Source organism: Chamaea fasciata, unplaced genomic scaffold (genome assembly GCF_029207755.1).
Source record: "Chamaea fasciata isolate MVZ Bird 193981 ecotype frontalis unplaced genomic scaffold, bChaFas1.0.hap1 SCAF_5, whole genome shotgun sequence".
In the NCBI taxonomy this organism is placed as follows: domain Eukaryota; kingdom Metazoa; phylum Chordata; class Aves; order Passeriformes; family Sylviidae; genus Chamaea; species Chamaea fasciata.
Genome location: NW_027094090.1, coordinates 65366723 through 65386461, shown reverse-complemented (window position 1 = coordinate 65386461; position 19739 = coordinate 65366723). Strand labels below are relative to the sequence as shown.

The 19739-nt window shown below is 45.6% G+C and overlaps 1 protein-coding gene across 3 annotated transcripts in view; it reads right to left on the bottom strand.

Moving 5' to 3' along the window:
* SGSM3 (small G protein signaling modulator 3) overlaps nucleotides 1-18592 on the bottom strand; it is a 31921-nt gene extending 13329 nt beyond the window's left edge. Inside the window, exons 1-11 of one of the 3 annotated variants that reach the window (XM_066184187.1) lie at nucleotides 18527-18592; nucleotides 17727-17776; nucleotides 8195-8277; nucleotides 6854-6939; nucleotides 5622-5688; nucleotides 3293-3501; nucleotides 3041-3148; nucleotides 2080-2223; nucleotides 1500-1695; nucleotides 1149-1294; nucleotides 417-644 (exon numbers count right to left, since the gene is read on the bottom strand). In XM_066184187.1, the coding sequence (XP_066040284.1) occupies nucleotides 417-644; nucleotides 1149-1294; nucleotides 1500-1695; nucleotides 2080-2223; nucleotides 3041-3148; nucleotides 3293-3501; nucleotides 5622-5688; nucleotides 6854-6939; nucleotides 8195-8201 (1191 nt within the window). In that variant the 5' untranslated portion in view covers nucleotides 8202-8277; nucleotides 17727-17776; nucleotides 18527-18592. Of the gene's footprint in view, nucleotides 1-416; nucleotides 645-1148; nucleotides 1295-1499; nucleotides 1696-2079; nucleotides 2224-3040; nucleotides 3149-3292; nucleotides 3502-3764; nucleotides 5379-5621; nucleotides 5689-6853; nucleotides 6940-8194; nucleotides 8278-11784; nucleotides 13666-17726; nucleotides 17777-18526 lie in introns of those variants that run through there. The other 2 variants (XM_066184188.1, XM_066184189.1) reach the window with 2 other exon arrangements.
* Between the last annotated feature and the right edge of the window lie 1147 nt (nucleotides 18593-19739).

Below are 19739 nucleotides of genomic sequence, written 5' to 3'. Positions count from 1 at the left end.
CTTCTGACTCTACCTTCCAAGTTTACTTTAGTGCACCAGTTTCTTACTAATGGAATAAACCCAGTTCCTACTCTGTGTGCTTCAAGCAAAGCCTGCCAAAAGCACATGTTATTTCTTTCTGTTGTTTCTTTCAGTTTCCATTAATGAAACGCATCGCATTTCACCATCACTCTCATGAGTGATAATTACAATCAATGCTAATATCCCTTTTATCTGGGGATTCATCTGTCACCAGAACAGATCTGGCAGCATTTCATTGGTACAGAACTTTCCAATACATTTTCTTCACTTATTATCCTGGAACCAAAAATCCTCTCAAACAGGAAGATCTCTTGCTCACAAACTGTAATTGGGTGGGAATACATAAGGAATGGTAAAAAGGGAGCAGCATAGGCAGTGGAACTCTGTGCACTCACTTTAGATAGATTGTTGACAGTGGTGCTGGAGTTGAGCAGCTGCCCCTGCTCAGCAATGAGGTAGGCTAGGTGTTTGCGGCGCTGGGTCTCCACTGCCACGTCCGTCAGCAAGCCAGCCACGCGCATGGCCTCTTGCAGCAATATATCTGCATCTTCAATCTGGCTCGGGATATCTGACAATGTGTTGAAGATTGAGGCAGAGTTCTCGGACTGGATCAGCTCATCCTCCTGCAACAACACAGTCATTCTTGCTTCCTGGAGGGGTGAACATGATCACCCTTGCCCTTCACACAGGAAAAGATCAGGCCAGCCAAATCAAATGCAGTCAGAACAATGTTCATCTCTTAGAGCATTCAAGCAATGCTATCCAAAACTTCCCAGATGATCACAACTTTGGCCTTCTCCTTCCTCTTGGATTGTGCAAAATCAAGAGGCATCTCGGTTTTGGATTAGGTAAGATGGACCCTCAGGTTAGGATCTAGACTGGTTAGAAGGTGGCAGCTGATGAAGTTAAATTATGTGGCAACAAATGAGGCATGCACAGCAATCTCTAATTTCAGTGAAGTGCCTTAGAAGTTTTTCACAATGTCCAGTTCCAAAGGCAGCAGGAAGTCGTCTTCCCTAACACACTCCCTAACCACATACAGCAAGTGAATACAAAACTTTCTTGCCCCTAAATCTCAGAATGAAACACTGAAGTACTATAAAGGAGGGAGAGGACTTGGGAATTACCTTCATACTTAGCATGCCCAAAGTGACTTGGAACAGCACCAGAGAGCCCTCGTAGAAGAAGAGGTCCCAAATACGCAGCAGCAGCCTGATGTCAACAACACTAGCGAAAGAGGTGAGGAACCAGTGCAAGGTGATCAAGGAGAGCTCTGTGAATAAAGACATGGAAAATAACCACAAAAGAGGAAGTCAGTCAACCAGTGAAGGTGGACTCTCTTAAGGGCTTTCCTCCACGCACTGCCCTCCAGGGTCAGGAGGTTTGCTCCTCTCCCTGACACTCCCCTTTGTGAAAAAAGAACAGTACTCTTTGTCTGTATGTCACCCTGGCAAGAAATTTCTAGGGCACACTTTTACCAATGTCATGCTCCAGAAGCACCTTGTCCAGGCGGGGCAAGTACTGCACAATGAGCTGCCGCAATACACGCTGGTCTGTCTGCACGCCCATAAGGGTGGTGCTGAAGTAGGAGGCAGGAACTAATTCCTCGATGATAGCACACATCATCCAGAAGGCATCTTCCTCCTCCAAGAAGAGCAGCAGAGAGGCAGCCACCTAGGATTTTGAAGGAAGAAAAACTGCATGTTCTAAGAGGAGTAGAACTCTTTCCCCTCTTTCTCACATGGAGAGACAGATCAGCATCTAGGTGACAAAAATCTTCCTTCTGCAGGAGCTCTACTGCAGCCTCCACTGGAGGGATTTCTCCTCAGTATAATGACTGCCCCCTCCCCAACAGATGGCCCAAAGTGTTCCATATATTTGGATGTGTGGTGCTATTCTACTCTCCCTTCCTTACGAAAAGTATTCCAAGTAGAAGGGATTTCTCTTCAGCTCGTCTGGAGACCACAGTATCTGGCAGCACTACCTCAAATCATTCGCTCCAGTGTAGCAACTGGAGACAAACTGATCTGTATCAAAGACACTCTGAAAGCAGGTTACCATGCCAGTGCCCTGACAATATCCAATGTCTGGGTAAAGCCAGGCAAGTCCCCGTAGTATCCTGCGCAGCCGTGGCACCCCGATGCTGTTCATGTTGGAGAAGCAGGCATTGCTGGGCATTGTGCGTAGCAAGTCCTTTTCAATCTGCCAGGCAGCCATAAACAAAGACAGAGTCATCTTGCAGCATCTGAAAAACTGCCTTCAGCTCTCTGCACTTCCAGCCTCTGTCTCAGGGAACTCTGCCTCCCTACACCCGCCCACAAGTCCTCAGGCATCAAAGAAGGCGTCCCAGTCCAAGTACCTGGGGTCAGTTTAACAGCCTTCATTGACATGTGAGAAAATGCCAGTGCAGACAGTGGCTTGCCGCATCCCTAGAAATGCTTGTCTAAACTCAGACCCTAGACCACTGACAATAGGAAACATACACTAATTAGTTGGGAATTACATCTGCCTGGATGTCAAGTATGGCTTCCCAATAAACGTATTCCAGAGAAAATACAATGACCTGACCAAATTCGTGAGGTCAAAGAAAGAGGGAAAACACCCTTTAATAGTCTTGTTGGTGTTCCAAAACTTTGTGTTCAAGGGAACAAAGACAGCTCAAGAAAGCAGCTGCCACAACCTCAACAGAGGCATCTGTCAGCCTTCCACTCTTCCCTCAGTGAATATGAGGATGTTTGCTGAAAAGCAACTGCAGCGTTTTTCTAGTCTGCAAACAGCCTGGATCAAACCCTTTCCCTGCTGTCCTAGGAAAGAGCAGAGCTAAACAATTGCTATTCTAACAAAACAGAGGAGAAATACGCCCCATAGGATTAAGCTGTAGCAGGATTTAACCACACATCCTCTCAACTGCCCCTGCTGCAAGTGTCAGGTAGACACCCCATCTCCCTCACACAGCAAATCTTGCCCTTCTTCCCACTAGGAAGTATCTTGCCCTTCAGCACTAGGAAGTATCTCCCACCTGTTTGGCAGCAATGGTTTCATCATTAGAGCTGTTTTTCACGATATCTCGATATGACATCTCTGAGTTCCTCTTCTTCTGCAAAGCCCCTGAAAGGCGCATCCACAGCTGGGGGGATAGGGTGAACAGAGACAGAAGTCACTCAGACTGCCACAGAAAGCCATAATCTGGCACCCTCTCAACCAAGAGATGCCATTCTATGATCTCTTACTCCAGGCAGGAGTGCCTGCGTAGAACAGGCAGCACTCCCACCTGTGGTCTCATGCTATGTGGGATGCCAGCCAGCACCAGGGAGCGCAGCTTGTCTGAATGTGGCAGGGTGACCTCAATTTTATCCCAGGTGAGGTCGCCCACATCATGGTTGTGTGTGAATTCCAGATGAGCCTGCCACTTGAGCCTCTGCTGTGGCTCCTCCATCAGTGGAACTCCCAGAAGCTTGCTGGAGTTCGTCTCAGCACCATCTGCTTCAGCAAAGGGAAGAGAAAGGAATAGAGACAAATGAGAGAGGGAACAGGAGAGGAAATGAACACACAGCAGGGTGGGGAATAGGATGGCCATCTGAAAAAAGCACATTCAAAACACTCCTATCTCCCAGTCAGAGCATGGAAAGGCAAAGGCTGGTTTCTAACTGCCTACTCCATGCAGCAAATTTTATGGTCATAAGCAAAAGGCTTGGGACCTTGAGAACTATGAAGCTGTCGGCAGGCTTCTAGTCTCTACTTACTCGTGATTTAGAGCACAGCGTGGCTGGAATTAAACAAGATCCTGGCTGCAGTCATCCTGCTGGGTTTTGTAAGGCTCTGTAAATCAGGCTGACAAAAGCATAGCAAGCCTCAGAGCTGGAAAGCAGAAGCTATATGCTCATGGAAGTAATGAGGGACAAAACGTTAACTTTCGGGATATTTAATCACACTTTAATAAGGACACTTCCAAATTCACAATGAGAGAGCACCTTACCCTGAGGCTGGCTTCCTAAAGTAGATATTTTAGTGCAAGGACAGGTTTGACATAAGGCACTCTGTCCATCATCATATAATACATCCCAACAATGCACTCCAAATCTTTCTGCTGATTTTATAATGCACAGGTCTATCAAATGTTCTGGCTGAAAAAAAATCACTGTGTTCTGTCCTCGTTGTCCTGGGGTGACGTTGTGAGGTTTGTATCCCCAATCGTCTGTTGGGTCTCTGTTGGATATGGCCCTCTGTGCCTTTGGTGTTGGGTCTGGGAGCAGGGGGAAGGGAGAGGTGCGTGGTTTGTTTTCAGAAACTTTCCTCCGCCGGCTGGCCTTGAGAATCGGATTCAGTAACACATGGTGAGGGACGGAGAGATCTTTTTTCTCTTCATGCTTTTTTTTTTTCAGTAGTTAGTTAGGGAGTGAGTAGCTAGCAGAGGGGGAGAAGCTTTGGGTTTTTTTCTTCTCCTCCTGTTTTTTTTCTTTCCTTTTTTCTTTCCTGTTTTTTTTTTCTCCTTTTTAATGCCTTCCCTTGGAACTGTTAAAATCTCTCTGGACTGAGGACCTGGGGGAGCGCCGTGGGGGCTTGCACCTGGAACCAACCAAGAACCATTCCGCACAGCAATGTTTCCCAGCGCCAGAGGGACTGAGACAGAGCAACCACCTTCAGGAAGGACTTCTTTTCTAAATCTGTCATCTCTCCAGAGCGGCACAAAGTTCTTGTCATCGGGTATTGTCCAATTTATTTAATTTATTGTGCCGGGGAGTGCTTCGCCTGTCAATAAACAGGGCTCTTTCCACTTCTCTCTGAGGAAGTTTTTTTTCCTGAACTGGCTGGGGGAGGGGAGGGAGGGCCCCTTAGGCGGTTTCCTCCCAAATCTGCCTTAAGACTCTACACTCATCTTCAGGTCATTGCTTCAAAGAAGACCCTCTGTGACCCAAAGTGCCTCAGGGCACACATGCAAACAACTTCTGCCCTTAAATTATGTAGCCTGAGCCCTGCAAAGGACCTGCAGAGCACATGAGACAATTCCTACATCTCGCACTCCCTTCTCTTCCTCTTTGCTAAGGCAACCAGCTGTTGTAGTTCAATGCTCAGCTTCAACAGCACTCCATGCCTCCTTTTATTTGGTTGCCTGCCTCCATAGCTTGCAGAAAAACTAGGATGTAGGTTTTTCCCCTACAATTTGCCCCACACTTTGCTGAGATGCTGAGGTGGGCAGAACATTCCACCACTCACCCTGACCATGAGTTTTTCAGCAGACAGCACATTTCACTGTGCCTGCTATGCGCCCTTGCAGTGCTACAGAACACAACGGAGATCCCACTGTGAACTGAGAAAGTTGCCCTTCTCCAGAATGCAGCTGCTAATGGAAAAGGTAACTCCTCAACTTTTCTCCCTCTTCCCCATGGCACAACATAAGGGGATGGAAATGACTGCTGCATAGTCTATGCTCTGGACTTCCATACGGCCAGCACATCTAATACACTTGATTACAAATGATTGGATACAGAAACATGTGGGTAGACAAGACTTAGTACAGAATGGTTGCAAAATCCTGCCACACTTGAAAGCATGGGAAGGGCTGGACACAATGCAAGTGGGAGGGACGGGACTGGTTTTACCTTCCTTGTCAACTCGGAAACCAAATTCATCATAGCAGAACTTTGGCTGCTCAACAGATTCTTCTTTCTGGGAGACATGAGGAAGGAAAACAGACATTTTCAGCAGTTTATCACTGAATAACCAAACAGACACATAGATATTGCCTCATCCCACCACTGCCCACTCTGTGCCCTTTGAGCAACTAGACCCCTTGCCTGTTAATTTTTAAAGCCTCCCACCACAATTCCCAGCTGAAAAAACATTGCCTCCCATTCCCATTTTCACTTCTCCAGGGAAAAAACTATACAGATTTTTCCCAGCAGGACCTGAGCTCAGCATCTTATCAAGATCAGAACTGCCCACCTGGAGGGACATGCAGCCCTCCTCATGGACTGAGGAATATATACGCACCAGCCAAAGTGGCCTCTACCGCCTGCATCACTAATACACAGCCATCCTTCCTGTTACCTCTGCACACACACGGCAAATTCAGCTCCCTGCATCACTCCATCTCCTGCCTGTTGCTCTCAAATTTCCTTTGAAAGGCAGCAGGCAAAACTGGGATTTGGACTTGTGATGCAAGTCCAAATTATAGGCCAAAGAAACATAAGGTCCTTGACCCAAATCTCAACCTTCCTCATCTGTGCTCATGGTTGGCATTGGGGCATACTGGGGGATACACAGTGGAGATTACCTCCAGGCTTTTTTTAGGAGTAACACCCTACTGCTCTCTCCCCTTTCCTACAAGCCCACCTGCACCTCCTGTGGGGACTATTGCAAGCACTGCACCCGGGCAGCACCCAAGATGCACTGCCCATATACCTCCACAGAAAGCTTTAATCTGCTTTCAGCAGACACTGTGGCTAAATTACAAAACCCCACAGCTGCTTCCTTTCTTCCTGCTCTACCCACATAGTTACAAGCTTGAGGCTAGCATTTCCTGCCAAGCACAAGCCATCCAGAGCAGCCTGATGATGACAGAGGCTCCCTGAGGGTGTCAACATTTTACAGTGGAGCAACAGTTGCAAAACAGCAGGGAAATAATTCACAGAAGTTTCCTTGTACTCTGCAAGATCCTCTTACAAGAGCCATAATGCAACCACAAAACATGTGAAGTCCACAACCAAAGCATTGGAGGAAAAGTGCACCTCTCCCTCCTTTTCCCTGTGGCTTTCGGAGACCACCAGAAAATACCAGCTTCCCTCTACTTTTGCAGAGCCAGAGAACATCCCCACCCTGCCCCACACTGTACCTGTGTGTATTTTGCCAGGATCTCCTGAGGCCAAATGCTGGGTGTGAGTGCTGAGAAGGGACCCCCAGCAGAGGGAGTGTGATGCCCTAAACAGAAAGAGATCAACACATAGCAGTGAAAACCTGGAAGAACACCCTTGGAAGACACACACTCCATACAGACTGTTTCAGCATGGGAAGGACTCACTCATCAGTTTGTTGCTACTGCTACTCTAAACACTGAGACAGCTCCTACTTCACCAAGGAAGACAGTAATTTCAGATAGTTTTGTTCCTTTTGATTGAGCAAAAGAGGCAAAAGGGCCAAATGGAGTTTCCTCTAAGAAAGTGATTTTAAGGGAAGAGAAATAGTTTCATGGCATCATATGATCACACACCTGCTTGGAAAAACCGTGTGATCAGCAACAAGCGAGGGGTATCATCACCAAATAAATATTATTTTGCAGAAGTAAATTCCTCCTACGGACCAGCACCAGCAGCACTCCAAAATTCCCTGAAACTCTGTCACTCAGGCACCAGAATGGAAAATCAGAGACCTCAAAAAGATGCTCAGCTGCTCCCTTTTTTCCCAGCGGGATGGGATATTGTCAGACCATGTATAGCGAGCCGCAGGAAAGAAAGTATGCCTATAATCTTGGCCTTTTGTGTTCAAGACAAGCACCTTTTCAGTCTCAGCTAGAGTCCCAGTGAACAGCTTCCCTTGGAATACAAGCAGACATCAAGTCTTGCAATTGAAACAGATAAACATGTCCCAAGTCTTCTATTGTTCCATCAGCAAGACAAAGGTCTACTTGGCCTTGAAGCATAGTCTCCCCCAGGGTTATGTGCACTGAAATAACCAGCTGGACCAGGAAGGAAGGTTTAGAAAAAAGTACAGGATGGGAAAGTTTGCGTCTCTAAGAAGACCTAGTTTTAGCAAAGCTTGTATCTCAGAAGTCCATAACTGAACTCCAGTTATTCCTCAGCATTCTGCCTGTCCTAGAGCTACCATTGTAAGCAAAAATCTCTCAGTTATTGTGAGCCACTCACTTTGGGGGAAATCTTGGGTAGGAGAACAGAATTAAGCAAACCTTAAGGAAAAATGGGAAAGGCAGACCAGATTTCAACCTCCTTGCTCTGTGTTCACTGGCTGAAAAAGCTTCTACATGGTAAGAGAAGGAACTGAGTTTACCCTGAGTGAAAAGGCTGCTGGGTCACAAAGTTTTCTCTCTCTCAATCTGACCAGAAAGCATGTTCATGACAAGAATGGCTCTTGAAACCAGTAATCTTTGTTATCAAGTTTCAGCTGAAGACAGAGCAAGTAACCAAATGAGAAGATACTGTGGCAATTTCTGTGTGCTCACCTGACATTGCACTAGGCAAGGCTGAGTGGCACAGGTGTCAGCAGGTCCAGAAATGCTGTCTGCAGAGGTGAGATGTTACACTCCTGTTATAAAAAGAAAAAAAGGGTGATGAGAGAATTCAGTTAGCATCTCAGAACATGGTGGGGGAATGACAGACCCCTCACATACAACTTCCTCATGTGAAAATTAAATTCCTTAGTATTTAAGTACTGCCTGCACAAGAAATAAATTTCCAAGACTGGAATTCCCTTTTGGTTTCATGCCTACTGATCAGCTAGAAAGAGCAGTGCCATTTGCCAAATTTCTTGTGGCAATAACAGTACAGCCGTTTGAAAGAATGTCAAAAAAACAAGTCAACTTTCAACACCTTTTCCATTGCATATTGTGAGTTCTGTACTTAATGACGTAAACTAAGAAGACACCCCATACATCATCATTCTCTGAAGACGCTGACCATGGAGAAGGGACAGGAGCAGTGAAAAGGGTTTAAGGGAGTATCATTAGATGCAATAAGTCCAAAAGAGACTTTAGCAGCAGCACCACAAAGCACATGAGTAAACTATGTAGGGCTGCAGAAAACAACTCCCTGAAGCATGTGGATAAGATGGTATCGAGTACCTCTGCAATGAGACACAAACCAGGGTCCTCTGAACTAAATCAGGCAATAGAGCTCCCCTCCTTGCTTTCCTGACACTAGTTAAAAGCAGATTTTTGTGGGGATTTCTATGGGGATTTCCAGGAAAACCATGGAATAGTTCAGTAATCAGATAGATTCCGGACTTTATTATCAACGTCAATTTGTTTGTGCGAGACAGCAAGAGCCACCTCTACCAAGCAGATAAAGCCAGTGCTGGGATAGATCAGTCATTCACACTTCCTTAGGAAAGAACCTGGGAGAAACTAACATTTGCACACCTAGGATGGCTTTTCCAGCTTCCCTTTTCAGTAAAGCTACTTATTACTGTAAGCTGCTAAAAGGAGAGACCCCAGGGATTCATCCCACAGGCCCTATCCAGGTTATTTCACAGTGCTGATTAGTACAAGCCTTTGTATCTCAGTGAACTTTCCAGCTAGCACCTGCAGCCAGGAAGCAACTTGCTACAGCACTCCAAGATAAGCAGCTGTAAAACACTGCAAAAGCATAAAAAAAAAATCTGTGTCTGGGTGTAGAAGAATGGATTGAAGGACATGGGGACAACAGGCGGCTCTTCAAAATGGTGTTTATTGTATCAAAGATGTTACAGCAGTCTTGGGTCATGGGTGACAGAGCCACACCTAAAGCTGCCAGCTACAGCTTTGCCATGCCTGAAGCCACTTTAGCTCTGGTTACAATGCATTATATAGTTTTTTTACGCAGCATTTTAATACATAAAAACCAATCAGCATCATACACAATACCTTTACATTTACCTATAGCCTACCATAACTACCACCATTACCATATTATGTTACAGTTTAAGCTTAAAGTTGTTTTTCACTTTTCTTGCAGTGGAAAATTCTTAGACCTTTTTCTACTTGGTAAAAGCATGGGTTTGGTTTGCCTATAGTATCTTTTGCTTTTCTTGAGACCTCTTTCTGCTTGCTAAAAACATCTTCTTTATTTGTGGTCAACATATCCTTTGCTCTAGCTATAAAACCTCTTTCCAACTCAACATAACCTTCGCCTTCCTAGTTGTCCAGTACCAACTGGCTCAGCAACTCTAGCTTCAGACATTTTTTACTCTTCTACATCAAAACTTGCTTTCATTTCTATTTTACTTACAGATTCCATATTCAGAGAGCCTTCTGCTAAACATTCATATCTGTAAAGCTTTCCTGTAAACTTTCATCATTTCCAACATGTGGGAATACAAATAATAAGGTTTCCTCCTTACAGATTTAAATAGCACTGTGCCTGAGAAAGGCCAGCATGGATGAACAGACACTCTGATCCATTCTGACACCAACTCTTAGGGCAAATAGAATCACAAACAAAAAAATAAAATTCAGCTTTTGTTTCTGAGAAGTAACGTAATCCACAGGATGGTCAGTTACATGTCCACTAGTTCTGTAAATGTTTGTCTGTTCTTCCCTACATGCTAGTCCCATTTGTTCCCTTAGCACCAAGTCTTCTCTTAGTAGTTGAAGACATAACAACAATTACAAAATGAGCATCTGCATGCTCATGTTATATGGGAACGCACAGACCATGCAACCCAAGAAGGTAAATTGACTGACATTACTTACTTCCCTTTCAACATTGCTGTGAATGTATTTTGATGCTTTTTTCACTGCCTTGCAACCATGGCTGCTCTGTTCCTAAGCCTGTAATGTGTCCTTCTCCCCTACCTTCTCTCAGCCTAGTTAACCCTGTTTCCAACGGCTTTTATCAGGAATGCAGTCAGTACATCTGCCATGTTTCTCATTGCCTGTGCTCCAAATCCATCCTCAGTGTCTTGAGCTAGTGGGTAGAGATACCCCTCAGCCTTTTTTAACCTTCATTGCATGCAAAACCACTGCTGACCCAACTTGCTGTGGAGGAGCCAGGCAAGGGTGTCAGGCATGTGGCTGAGAAAAAAAAAACGTAATAAGGGTATTAACCATAGTGATCAGAAACAGGGCAGGAGAGTGCTGAGTAAGTCTCTCCTTGTCCCAAGATAGGTGTAGCAGATGGAACACCCTCCCTTGTCCAGGCATCACACCCTGGCCTCTACCTTGCTGGGAATCACTCCCCTGCCTGCTCTCCTATCCCTGACTTAGAGCCCTGAACTTGGTGGGCAGGTTTTTACTGCCCCTGATTTCCATAGAAGCCTTCCTGCAAGCACCCATCGGGGACAGAGCCCAGAAAGAGCGTGAGGCTCACCTTGCTGCTGGCATGGTTGTACAGAAGGGCAGGGTGAGCAGCAGGAATCACACCAAGGGAAGACTCTTCCTGTGGCACGTGGAGACACTGCCCTGGGCACTGCTCTCAGAGCCAGGTGTCTCCAAGAGAAGGTGCTGAGGTCACTGAACCAGCCCTTCCAGCATCGCAGGAACTGGGAAGAACGTTCCCTGACATAGCCGGGCACCACCTAGTGCGAGCCAGGAGGAGGATGATATCTGGTACGTGGGATTGACACAGTAAGGTCTTTCCTTTGACTGAGGGATATAAACCTAAAGCAACTCTCAAGCTCTCCTAGCCCAGAGACAGCAAGTAACAAAAGGGGCTCCACAAAGCTTATGAAACCACATGTGTGAAATTGCTGTGTTATTTGCCATGTACACACTTCTGAAATAAAGGAACAGTAAGAAATACAAAGGAAAAAACATATCAGATCCAACAAATATTAATGGCAACTCCCAAACCCTCAGCACTATAAAATTAAAACTAGTTTCACCCACACATTAAGGAGCATCTCCCATGTTTAAAGGCAATTTAAGTTTCTCACATGAAGCAATTTTGGTCATACAACAAGTAGTCTTCATATTTTGAAAGAAATGTATTTTTTGCTAAAATGCAAATAGTACCTATTATACAAATAGTACAAACCACAGATTTACTTTTTGAATTCAGAGTCCAAAACAAATCATCACCATTGATTCCAGCCTGCTAGAAGACAGGTGTGATGTACCTGAAAAAGAAGGCTGCAAGGGAAGCCCACAGTCAGCATCAAGTACAGCCATTTGAAGAACTCCACCTGCAACACAACACCTTTGTTGGAGTTGCAAACACACACCATGCAGGATTACGTACAAATAGTTTATTTCCGAGTACACATGTCCTTTAGAAATTGATGTTTGCAAAGGAGTCCTGCAAATTTACTTCCACTTGGAAATACTGTGCCTCCTCTGGACACTGTCTCTTCCCCACACCTGTAGTATGAGAGATTTCAATTACCTGGCTCCTGGCAAACACCAAACATCTCCTGCTGCCTGTGTTTTACCTGCTTGGTCTCTTTAGCCACGTGATCACCACCTAAGTCTGTGGTGGTAGTGCCTGGATGTGCTAAGCATGAAATGACACCATCTGGAGCCTTTCAGTAGAACCTTTATTTTGGGACAGAAACTCCTTCGCAGGAGTGTTCTTCCCCCACTGATTTTAGGGAAAAATAGAAAGAAAAAAAAGAAGAAAAAAAAAATCCACCAAAAAGTCAGCATACATCTAGCAGACTGTGCAGAAAACAAACATTTTATCAAGCAATGTTTTTGTATCCTGAAAACTACAATCAGTTACTTTGCAGGAACCTCCTCTGAGTATCATCAGAAGGAGAAGAACAAGCAAACAACCATAACAATTCTTTCTAGAACAATTTTCATTCATGGTTACAAGAACTGCACCTCTTTTCTGACAGTTAAAACACCTCTTCTGACAGTAAGCTAGCATGGGAAAAACTCTCTTTTCCTTTATGTTTAATGAACAGAAAGCAACAGTGTATACAGTAAATCCCACTGCCACCTCTAGATTGTCAGCTGGTTTCCACTGTTCTCTATTCTTTTCCTTTATTAAGAAAAAAAGCTTTGGAAGAGAGAGAAGTGATTGGAAGTCACAGTACCCATCAGGAGGCTATGCACGCAGATGTAGTTCTAGAAGCCTCTTCCAGCTCAGCTTTTGAAATCCCAAGTAGATTGTGTCCAATTTAACATCTTCTCTCAGAAATCAGACAAAAGCTCAGCACTGAACCAGGCAGTTCAATTTTATCTTCTCACAACCAGAAAACGTATGTTTTCCAAATTATAATCCTGATTTGCTCAATTAAATGTCCAAGGGAAACACTCAGCAGGATGCCTTTGGCCTTCATTCCCTGCCCTGATCAGTGTCTCCCTCAGGTCAGGCAATGGCATATCCTGGAGCTGCAAATGCCATTAGTCCACAAGTCAATATTTGCTTTGCACACAGAGACAGAAGAGAACTCCAGCTTCACAAACAAATATTTAAGTGAACAAAGCACAGCCACACACCTGACCAAGGCACAGACGATGCAGAGTTCCTGTCCCTCACACTCTGACACTCTGGCTTTGTAAAAAATGCAGAATCCCACACAGACACTGACACAGACAGTGGTAAAGGAGTCAATATGGTGTTAGTGAACCTGGCTCATCCCAAATTTTCTGTCTGAGGCCTTAGACAGAAACCACAACCAGCCTTACACTGCACTGGCTGTTGAGCAACACATACAAATGCAGGCTGGAAGTGCTGAGGTGGCCTTCAGGCTTCCTCTCTACAACGTGACTGGAAATGAACAGCTGGGAACATTAACTGCCCTTAGTCCACTTCTTGTAGCACTGGAAGTGAATCAGAGATGCACCAAAAGCCTAGGGCAGGTCTCAAAGGGGGCTGAAAGACCTGGAGAACAGCGGAAGGAGAGGCTTGCAGAGCCAGGCAGGCAGGCAAGCTGCTGACAGGTTATGCCACTGACTGCAGAAGCATGACCCAGGACTCCAGTGCTGCCCAGTCATCAACTGGGATCACATACTGACAGCAGGAATGTGGTAGGGCAATGTGTTTCCTCCCAGCTGCCTCAGGGCACTATTAGAGCAACAGAGACAACAAAAAGTAAACTGGAACTCTGTGCCCCCTGCCATTAAGCATCTTGTGGATTCCTGCCCTCATTGGGAATGTAATTTTCAATATGCAGAAATGTAACTAAAAGGTAGTTTAATGCAACAGTTCTGCTCCTCGCACTGCCCGGTGTCCAGCAATGCCTGCTGCAAGGAGAGAGAGAGCCCCAGTGGAGTTGAAGCTGTTGAACCATGGTCAGTTTACACAAAAGAAACAAAACAAGTAACTTGCAGTTTTGTTCCCACTGCATGTCCATTTTGAAAATAAAGATGTGAAAAAGTGGAATCCTGTTGCCTACCACTTATGCATTGGACAGACAGTCCACAGATGGACTTTCTGACCACAGTTCAATATGTCAAACTTATCTCAAAAACACCCCTACGTAATACCTACTTATGTAGAATGCAGATACCCCACACATCAACAGATACTTTATTTCCAGAGCAGAACTGCCTTTATTTACCTGGCTCCAAAGCAAATAGCATGCCAACTAAGCATGAACTGCACCTCTGTGGTGAACCTCTTGTTAGCCAAGACCCTTCGAATCAGAGGAAAGTTCCCCTTTCCTGGTACTCCAGTTATTGGAGTGGTGAGAAGATACATCACAGGAATAGAGAGTGCTCCTTGCAACTCACACAGGAGGATTACTGTTGAGTATAGGAACAATAGTTTTTAGGATTTTCTATCTGCACCAAATGAAGTTAGGAAAAGAGGCCAGGATACAAATTAGCATGGTGTTCACTCTCACTGCACAGCAAAATTCTCCTTGCTTCCAACACAGAGGCAAGAAAATCTGTATGTGCCAAAAAAGGCAGGCTTGCAGTCACCCTAAGTCTTCAAGGCTTAGGGTAAAGGCAATTCCATGTTAAACACCACTATGCAAATATAAACCAAAGATTTCTGATTAGCGTCTAAACATATCTTCCATGAGGGTCAAGTACTGCACAATAAATGGGCATTTTCACCCAAATAAGCACAGTGCAGGACCAGGGCACTTCTGCAGAACTCTATAGAAATTTGTTTTTCCAAAAAATTTTCAGAAGAGTTGTTTACCTTCCGGTCCATTGCAAGACTGCAAACTATTTATGGGGGTGTCCATAAAGCAATTACAATTGTCCAGTTTCATTTGAATACAGAAACTTGAAAGAAAATATTTCTGTTAGAGATGTGGGGCTGTACAAATCAAAGAAAGGTTAAACTGAACTGACAGTTACGTAAAGTCAGGTAGTATGAAGTCTTTTATATCACACTCCTGTCCTGAGCTGTGACAAACAGTGCCATCCGAGGCTGTCTCCATCACCAGCCCTTGTAGGCTCACCCAGGTGGAAGTTTGATTCTCAAGCTGATCTCAACCTACTGCTCCCAGAGACAACGAACCAACAACTCTTCCTTGACAGGACCTCAGAGGATTTGCAGAGGTTTTGCTGTCATGGTTTGCTGTTACCTGGGTGAGGCACAGGAAAGGCTTGTTTCAGATCTCTCTCCTGTAGCTCTATTTTGTTACTATTTGCTCCAGTACTTGCAAAAGAAGTCAGCTTCACTTCACAGGACTCCGAGCAAGTCTCTCTTCATTTGGCACCAGAAAATGGCTTTTAAGGCAAGTATATCCCACAGCATTCAAAACTTCTTTCCTTCAGGACTCTGTCTTTACAGGACTCGACTTTCTGAAGAGGTTAGTAACACTCAAAACACCTCTCAGGACTGTTTGCAAAGCTTTTTTCTAGCACGTCATGTTGGATTACTTAGATCTTGCTCCTGCAGAAATTTATATGCACAGATCACTTAAGAGGAAAAAAAGCAGAATATAAAATGATTGTTAACATTTGTAATAAAACAGGACAAAACCTCTGATATTTCCTGATTCTGGGGATCAGGAAGATTTCTTCTCTAGAGAAAAATGGACTGTCAGGTTATGGACTTTCTCATCTCGGAATTATCAAATACTTCTCAGCCAGCACTTACTGGGCAGTAACAACAGTTCTTGTTGTCATACTAATACCAATATACTCTCTTCTCTTCACCTATCTCATAAAATAAGCCTGTTTGCATTTCTTCCAGGGTGTTTTCCTTAAGTCAGAAACAAAATTGCTCTGTTACTAATGTAACTGCTTGTGCTCCAGTTTAAAAAAAATCTGAGACTTCCTCAAAGACAAAACAAATATGGCAAGACAACATCCTTCTCTTCCCTACCCCATGTCAACAGTAACACAGCTGACAAATGAGGTTTCCCCCAGCATTCCCAGATACTGAGCCTGTGTAAGCTTTATGTATCAAACCCCATGACCCTAGGATAAAAAGTGGCAGAGAAAGAAGTTCAGGCAAGTCTTTGTGTGGCTGAGGACACAAACCTGAAGTACCAAAGCCTCTCCACCTCTTAAGGGACACTAAGGACACCACACTCACAACACAGAATGAAGCTGTTTGTTTACCTCCTCCTACTGGACAGTTGCAAATTCTCTGTATCTTATCCATTTCAATTAGGGTAGGATCTAGAATAACCAGTGTGATACAGATCATCAGCAAGGGTCACTGCTGATTTAGCTAGTAGAGCTGTAGGACCACAATACATATAAAATATATGCACCAAAATATAAAGCATCTTAACTTTACCACTGCAGATAAAGTTGCAATGCTTCTTAGGATTTTTTTTTTTTTTTTAAGTTTTTGTTACTTCTGATCTGTTGGTGAGAAGTTTGCAATCAACAGCCAGGAAGAGACATCATTCCAACCATTATTGCCTCAAACATGGTATCACCAATTTGTCAAAGCATCCCAGATACCAAACATGGGAAACAATTTTGCAACACACAAATCAATTCACCAAAAATGGAACTAAGACTGGCAGCTCTCACACAGATATCTACTGTTACCATGTCATCTTAGGTAAGACACATTAATTTTCAAAAGCCAAGTATTTTGATTATTGCCTATCTTTTAAGATTGTCAAGGTTCTTTAGAACACTGAGATTGGCAAAAGATCCCACCTTGTGGGAAAGTGACAGCTTAAAAGCACAGCAAACAAGAAAAATCTAAACAACATTAGCAGAAACACCTAAAACTAGGTAATTATTTCAGTCCTGAGAAAGCATGCAGTACTTTCCTCACTTCAATTCTATCACTCCCTGACCAGTACAATTCTTCCAGAAATATGCCCTTCCTCTCTGCTGACCCTCAGGGAATTCCCTTCATCCCTCTTCCAAAGAAGAGTCACTATGAATGACATCTCCCTAAAAATATCAAACCCCATTCTCAAAATATAATCATAACCAGGAATTAAGTAGGCAGTATTTGTCATTTTAATGTTAAATACAGAATGAACATTGTATCAACACGACACAACTAGTCCCCACCCTGACCTCTTTAATTACATGTCATGCCTCTTCACACCCTCTTCCTTCCCTTTTACTTTTTGAATTCTCCAGAGTAGGAATTCAGCCTTTGTTCCTGCACAGGGACAGTCACACACACATTGCGTGAATCCAGAAATAAATAATTAAATTTAATTTTGTTCCCGTGGCTGCTTCTTTCCAGGCCACCACTCCAGACTCTGTAGCAGCTGAAAAACTATTCTAGAATTCAGATTATCCAGCAAGCAACTGTATCCTGATCAACAGCTCAGCAGAAGCATAGCAGTGCCCCACTCCTGCTAGGCTGACAGTTCCTTCTTGAGTGATTTTAAGATCCAGCCTTGCACTACTAAAACGCCACTGATTTTAATTCCAGTAAGACTGCTTCGTTCTCCCATCTATTTGCATTAAAGGATCCTCCATTTCCTCAAGGCACTCTTCTTCCTTTATTCCCACTTCCCCCCTTAAAAAAAAAAAAAAATCACAGCAGGCCATGCAGAGTAGGGCTGAGACATCATGAAGTAGGACGCTACGACATGACATAAAATCCCCACACACCAGCAGTGAAACTGACTTGGTTAGAAGGAAAAGCTTAAATCCAGGCATCCCTCAAAATATTAGGAAGGAAGCAAAGCCACACACAGGAAATCTTTTGTCCCGCCCTTACCAGTTCTGTGAAGAGACATCAAGAGCCGTCCCGGAGACCACAGCCACTGCCTGCAATGAGATTTAAATCTGCATGACTCTTCGCTTCCTTGGATTTACATCACCAGGTACAAAGAATTGTATCTGTCTCCTGCTCTCCTTCTAACATTTATTATAGCTGACAATCACAGGGTCTGCGGCACGTCTATTTGTGCCCATTGCCTAGAGGATACTGCCATATTTCCATTTATGTTTCGGGACTGTTCCTTCCCCCAACCAGACAGGAGACAGACTCTCTCCTCCGGGGCACCTCCGAAAAGGCGCAGGCGTGGAGAGCAGATGAGTATGGCACAGCAGGACCCCTGGGAGTCGCAACCACGGGCACGAGAAGAGGCGGGTGAGAGGAAAGGCACGTCCAGGGGAGCACGGGGAGCCCAGGCGGGGGGAGCGGGACGCAGGAAGAACGTGCCCCGGGCAGCTCTGACGGAGAAGCACAGCGTGAGTCACTCCCCAGAGCCAGTCCCTGCGTCAGCGCGGCCGGTGCGCGGAGCCCTCCTTGGGCCAGGGTCCTTCCCTGCTTTCCCGCCACAGTCCGGCAAGCGGAGCCACGGCCGCGCCTCCCCCGCCCCGCACACAGCCCCAGCAGCGGCGGCCTCGGTCCCCGCTCCGCCCCACGGGGCAGCAGGGCAGGGGGGCGCCGCACAGGTGGCACAATCGCTCCTGGGGAGCGCCCCCAGCGCGGGGGGAGGTGCAGGGCTGAGGGCCCCGGAGAGCGAAGGGCGGTCCCCGCCCGCCACGGCACGCACTTGTCCCGGCACCTACCTGCTGCCGCCACCGCTGTCGCCTCAGGGCGGGCGCCCAGCCCCAACCCGGCGGCCTCACACGCCGCTGCTGGGGCGCATGCGCCAGACGCGCGGCGGGGGCTGTAGGCCGGGAAGCGCGGCCCAGCAGGCGGGGAGAAGGCTCCGGGATGGCCCTGCTCAGCACGGGCTGCAGGGCCATACACGGAATGGCCGAAGTGTGATCTGGCATCACGAAGCTGTCACGGAATCACAGAATCAATCAGGTTGGAAAAGCCCTCTGAGATCATGAAGTCTGACCGAACACCACGATGTCAACCAGATCATGGTACTGAGTGCCACATCCGGTCTTTCCTTAAACACCTCCAGGGACGGTGACTCCACCACCCTGTCTAATCACCCTTTTTGTGAAATTCCTCTTAATGTCCAACCTAAGTCTCCCCTGCTGCAGCTTAAGGCTATGCCTCTTGTCGTGTTGCTGGTTGCCTGGGAGAAGAGGCTGACCTTCACCTGGCTACACCCTACTTCCAGGTAGCTGTAGAGAGTGACAACTCTGCTAAACATCCTTCTCTCCAGACTAAACACCAGCAGCTACCTCAGCTGCTCCTCATCAGACTTGTGCACCAGACTCTTCACCAGCTTCGCTGCCCCTCTCTGGACTTGCTCCAGCACCTCAATGTCCTTTCTGAAGTGAGAGGCCCAGAACTGGACACAGGACTCAAGCTGTGGCCTCACCAGTGCTGAGTACAGGGGGAGAATCAAGAGCTGAACAGTTGAGAGCTGCTCCTGAAGCACTGCTTGGTGACCTCCTCCCAACAACCAAGCAGAGGGGAGAATTACATCTCTGGCTGTTGCCACTGCCAACTCTGCATGAAAGTATGAAGTCAGGTCCCAAACCAAGGAGTCTCCTAAAGGATTTGTGTATCATGCCAGTTTTTCTAGGAGGATGACTTTTTTTCCTCTGCACCACTGTTACTCATTTTAAAATTTTCAGGAAAATGAGTCCAACAGCTCACAGCCGGCTGCCTCTACCGGACAAAGATTTATTTCCAATGGTGAGAAAAGATACTGTTCCTTCTCTTCACACAGAGTTGGTTGGGTTTTTTTAAGGAGGAACTAGGACCAAAAAGGAGGACTTAGGCATCTGTCTGTTTTCGTTCTTGGCTATGGGTTTGAGTAATAGCCTGAAAATTACGAGGGTTCAATTAAAGTTATCCTTTTCAAACAGATGGCTA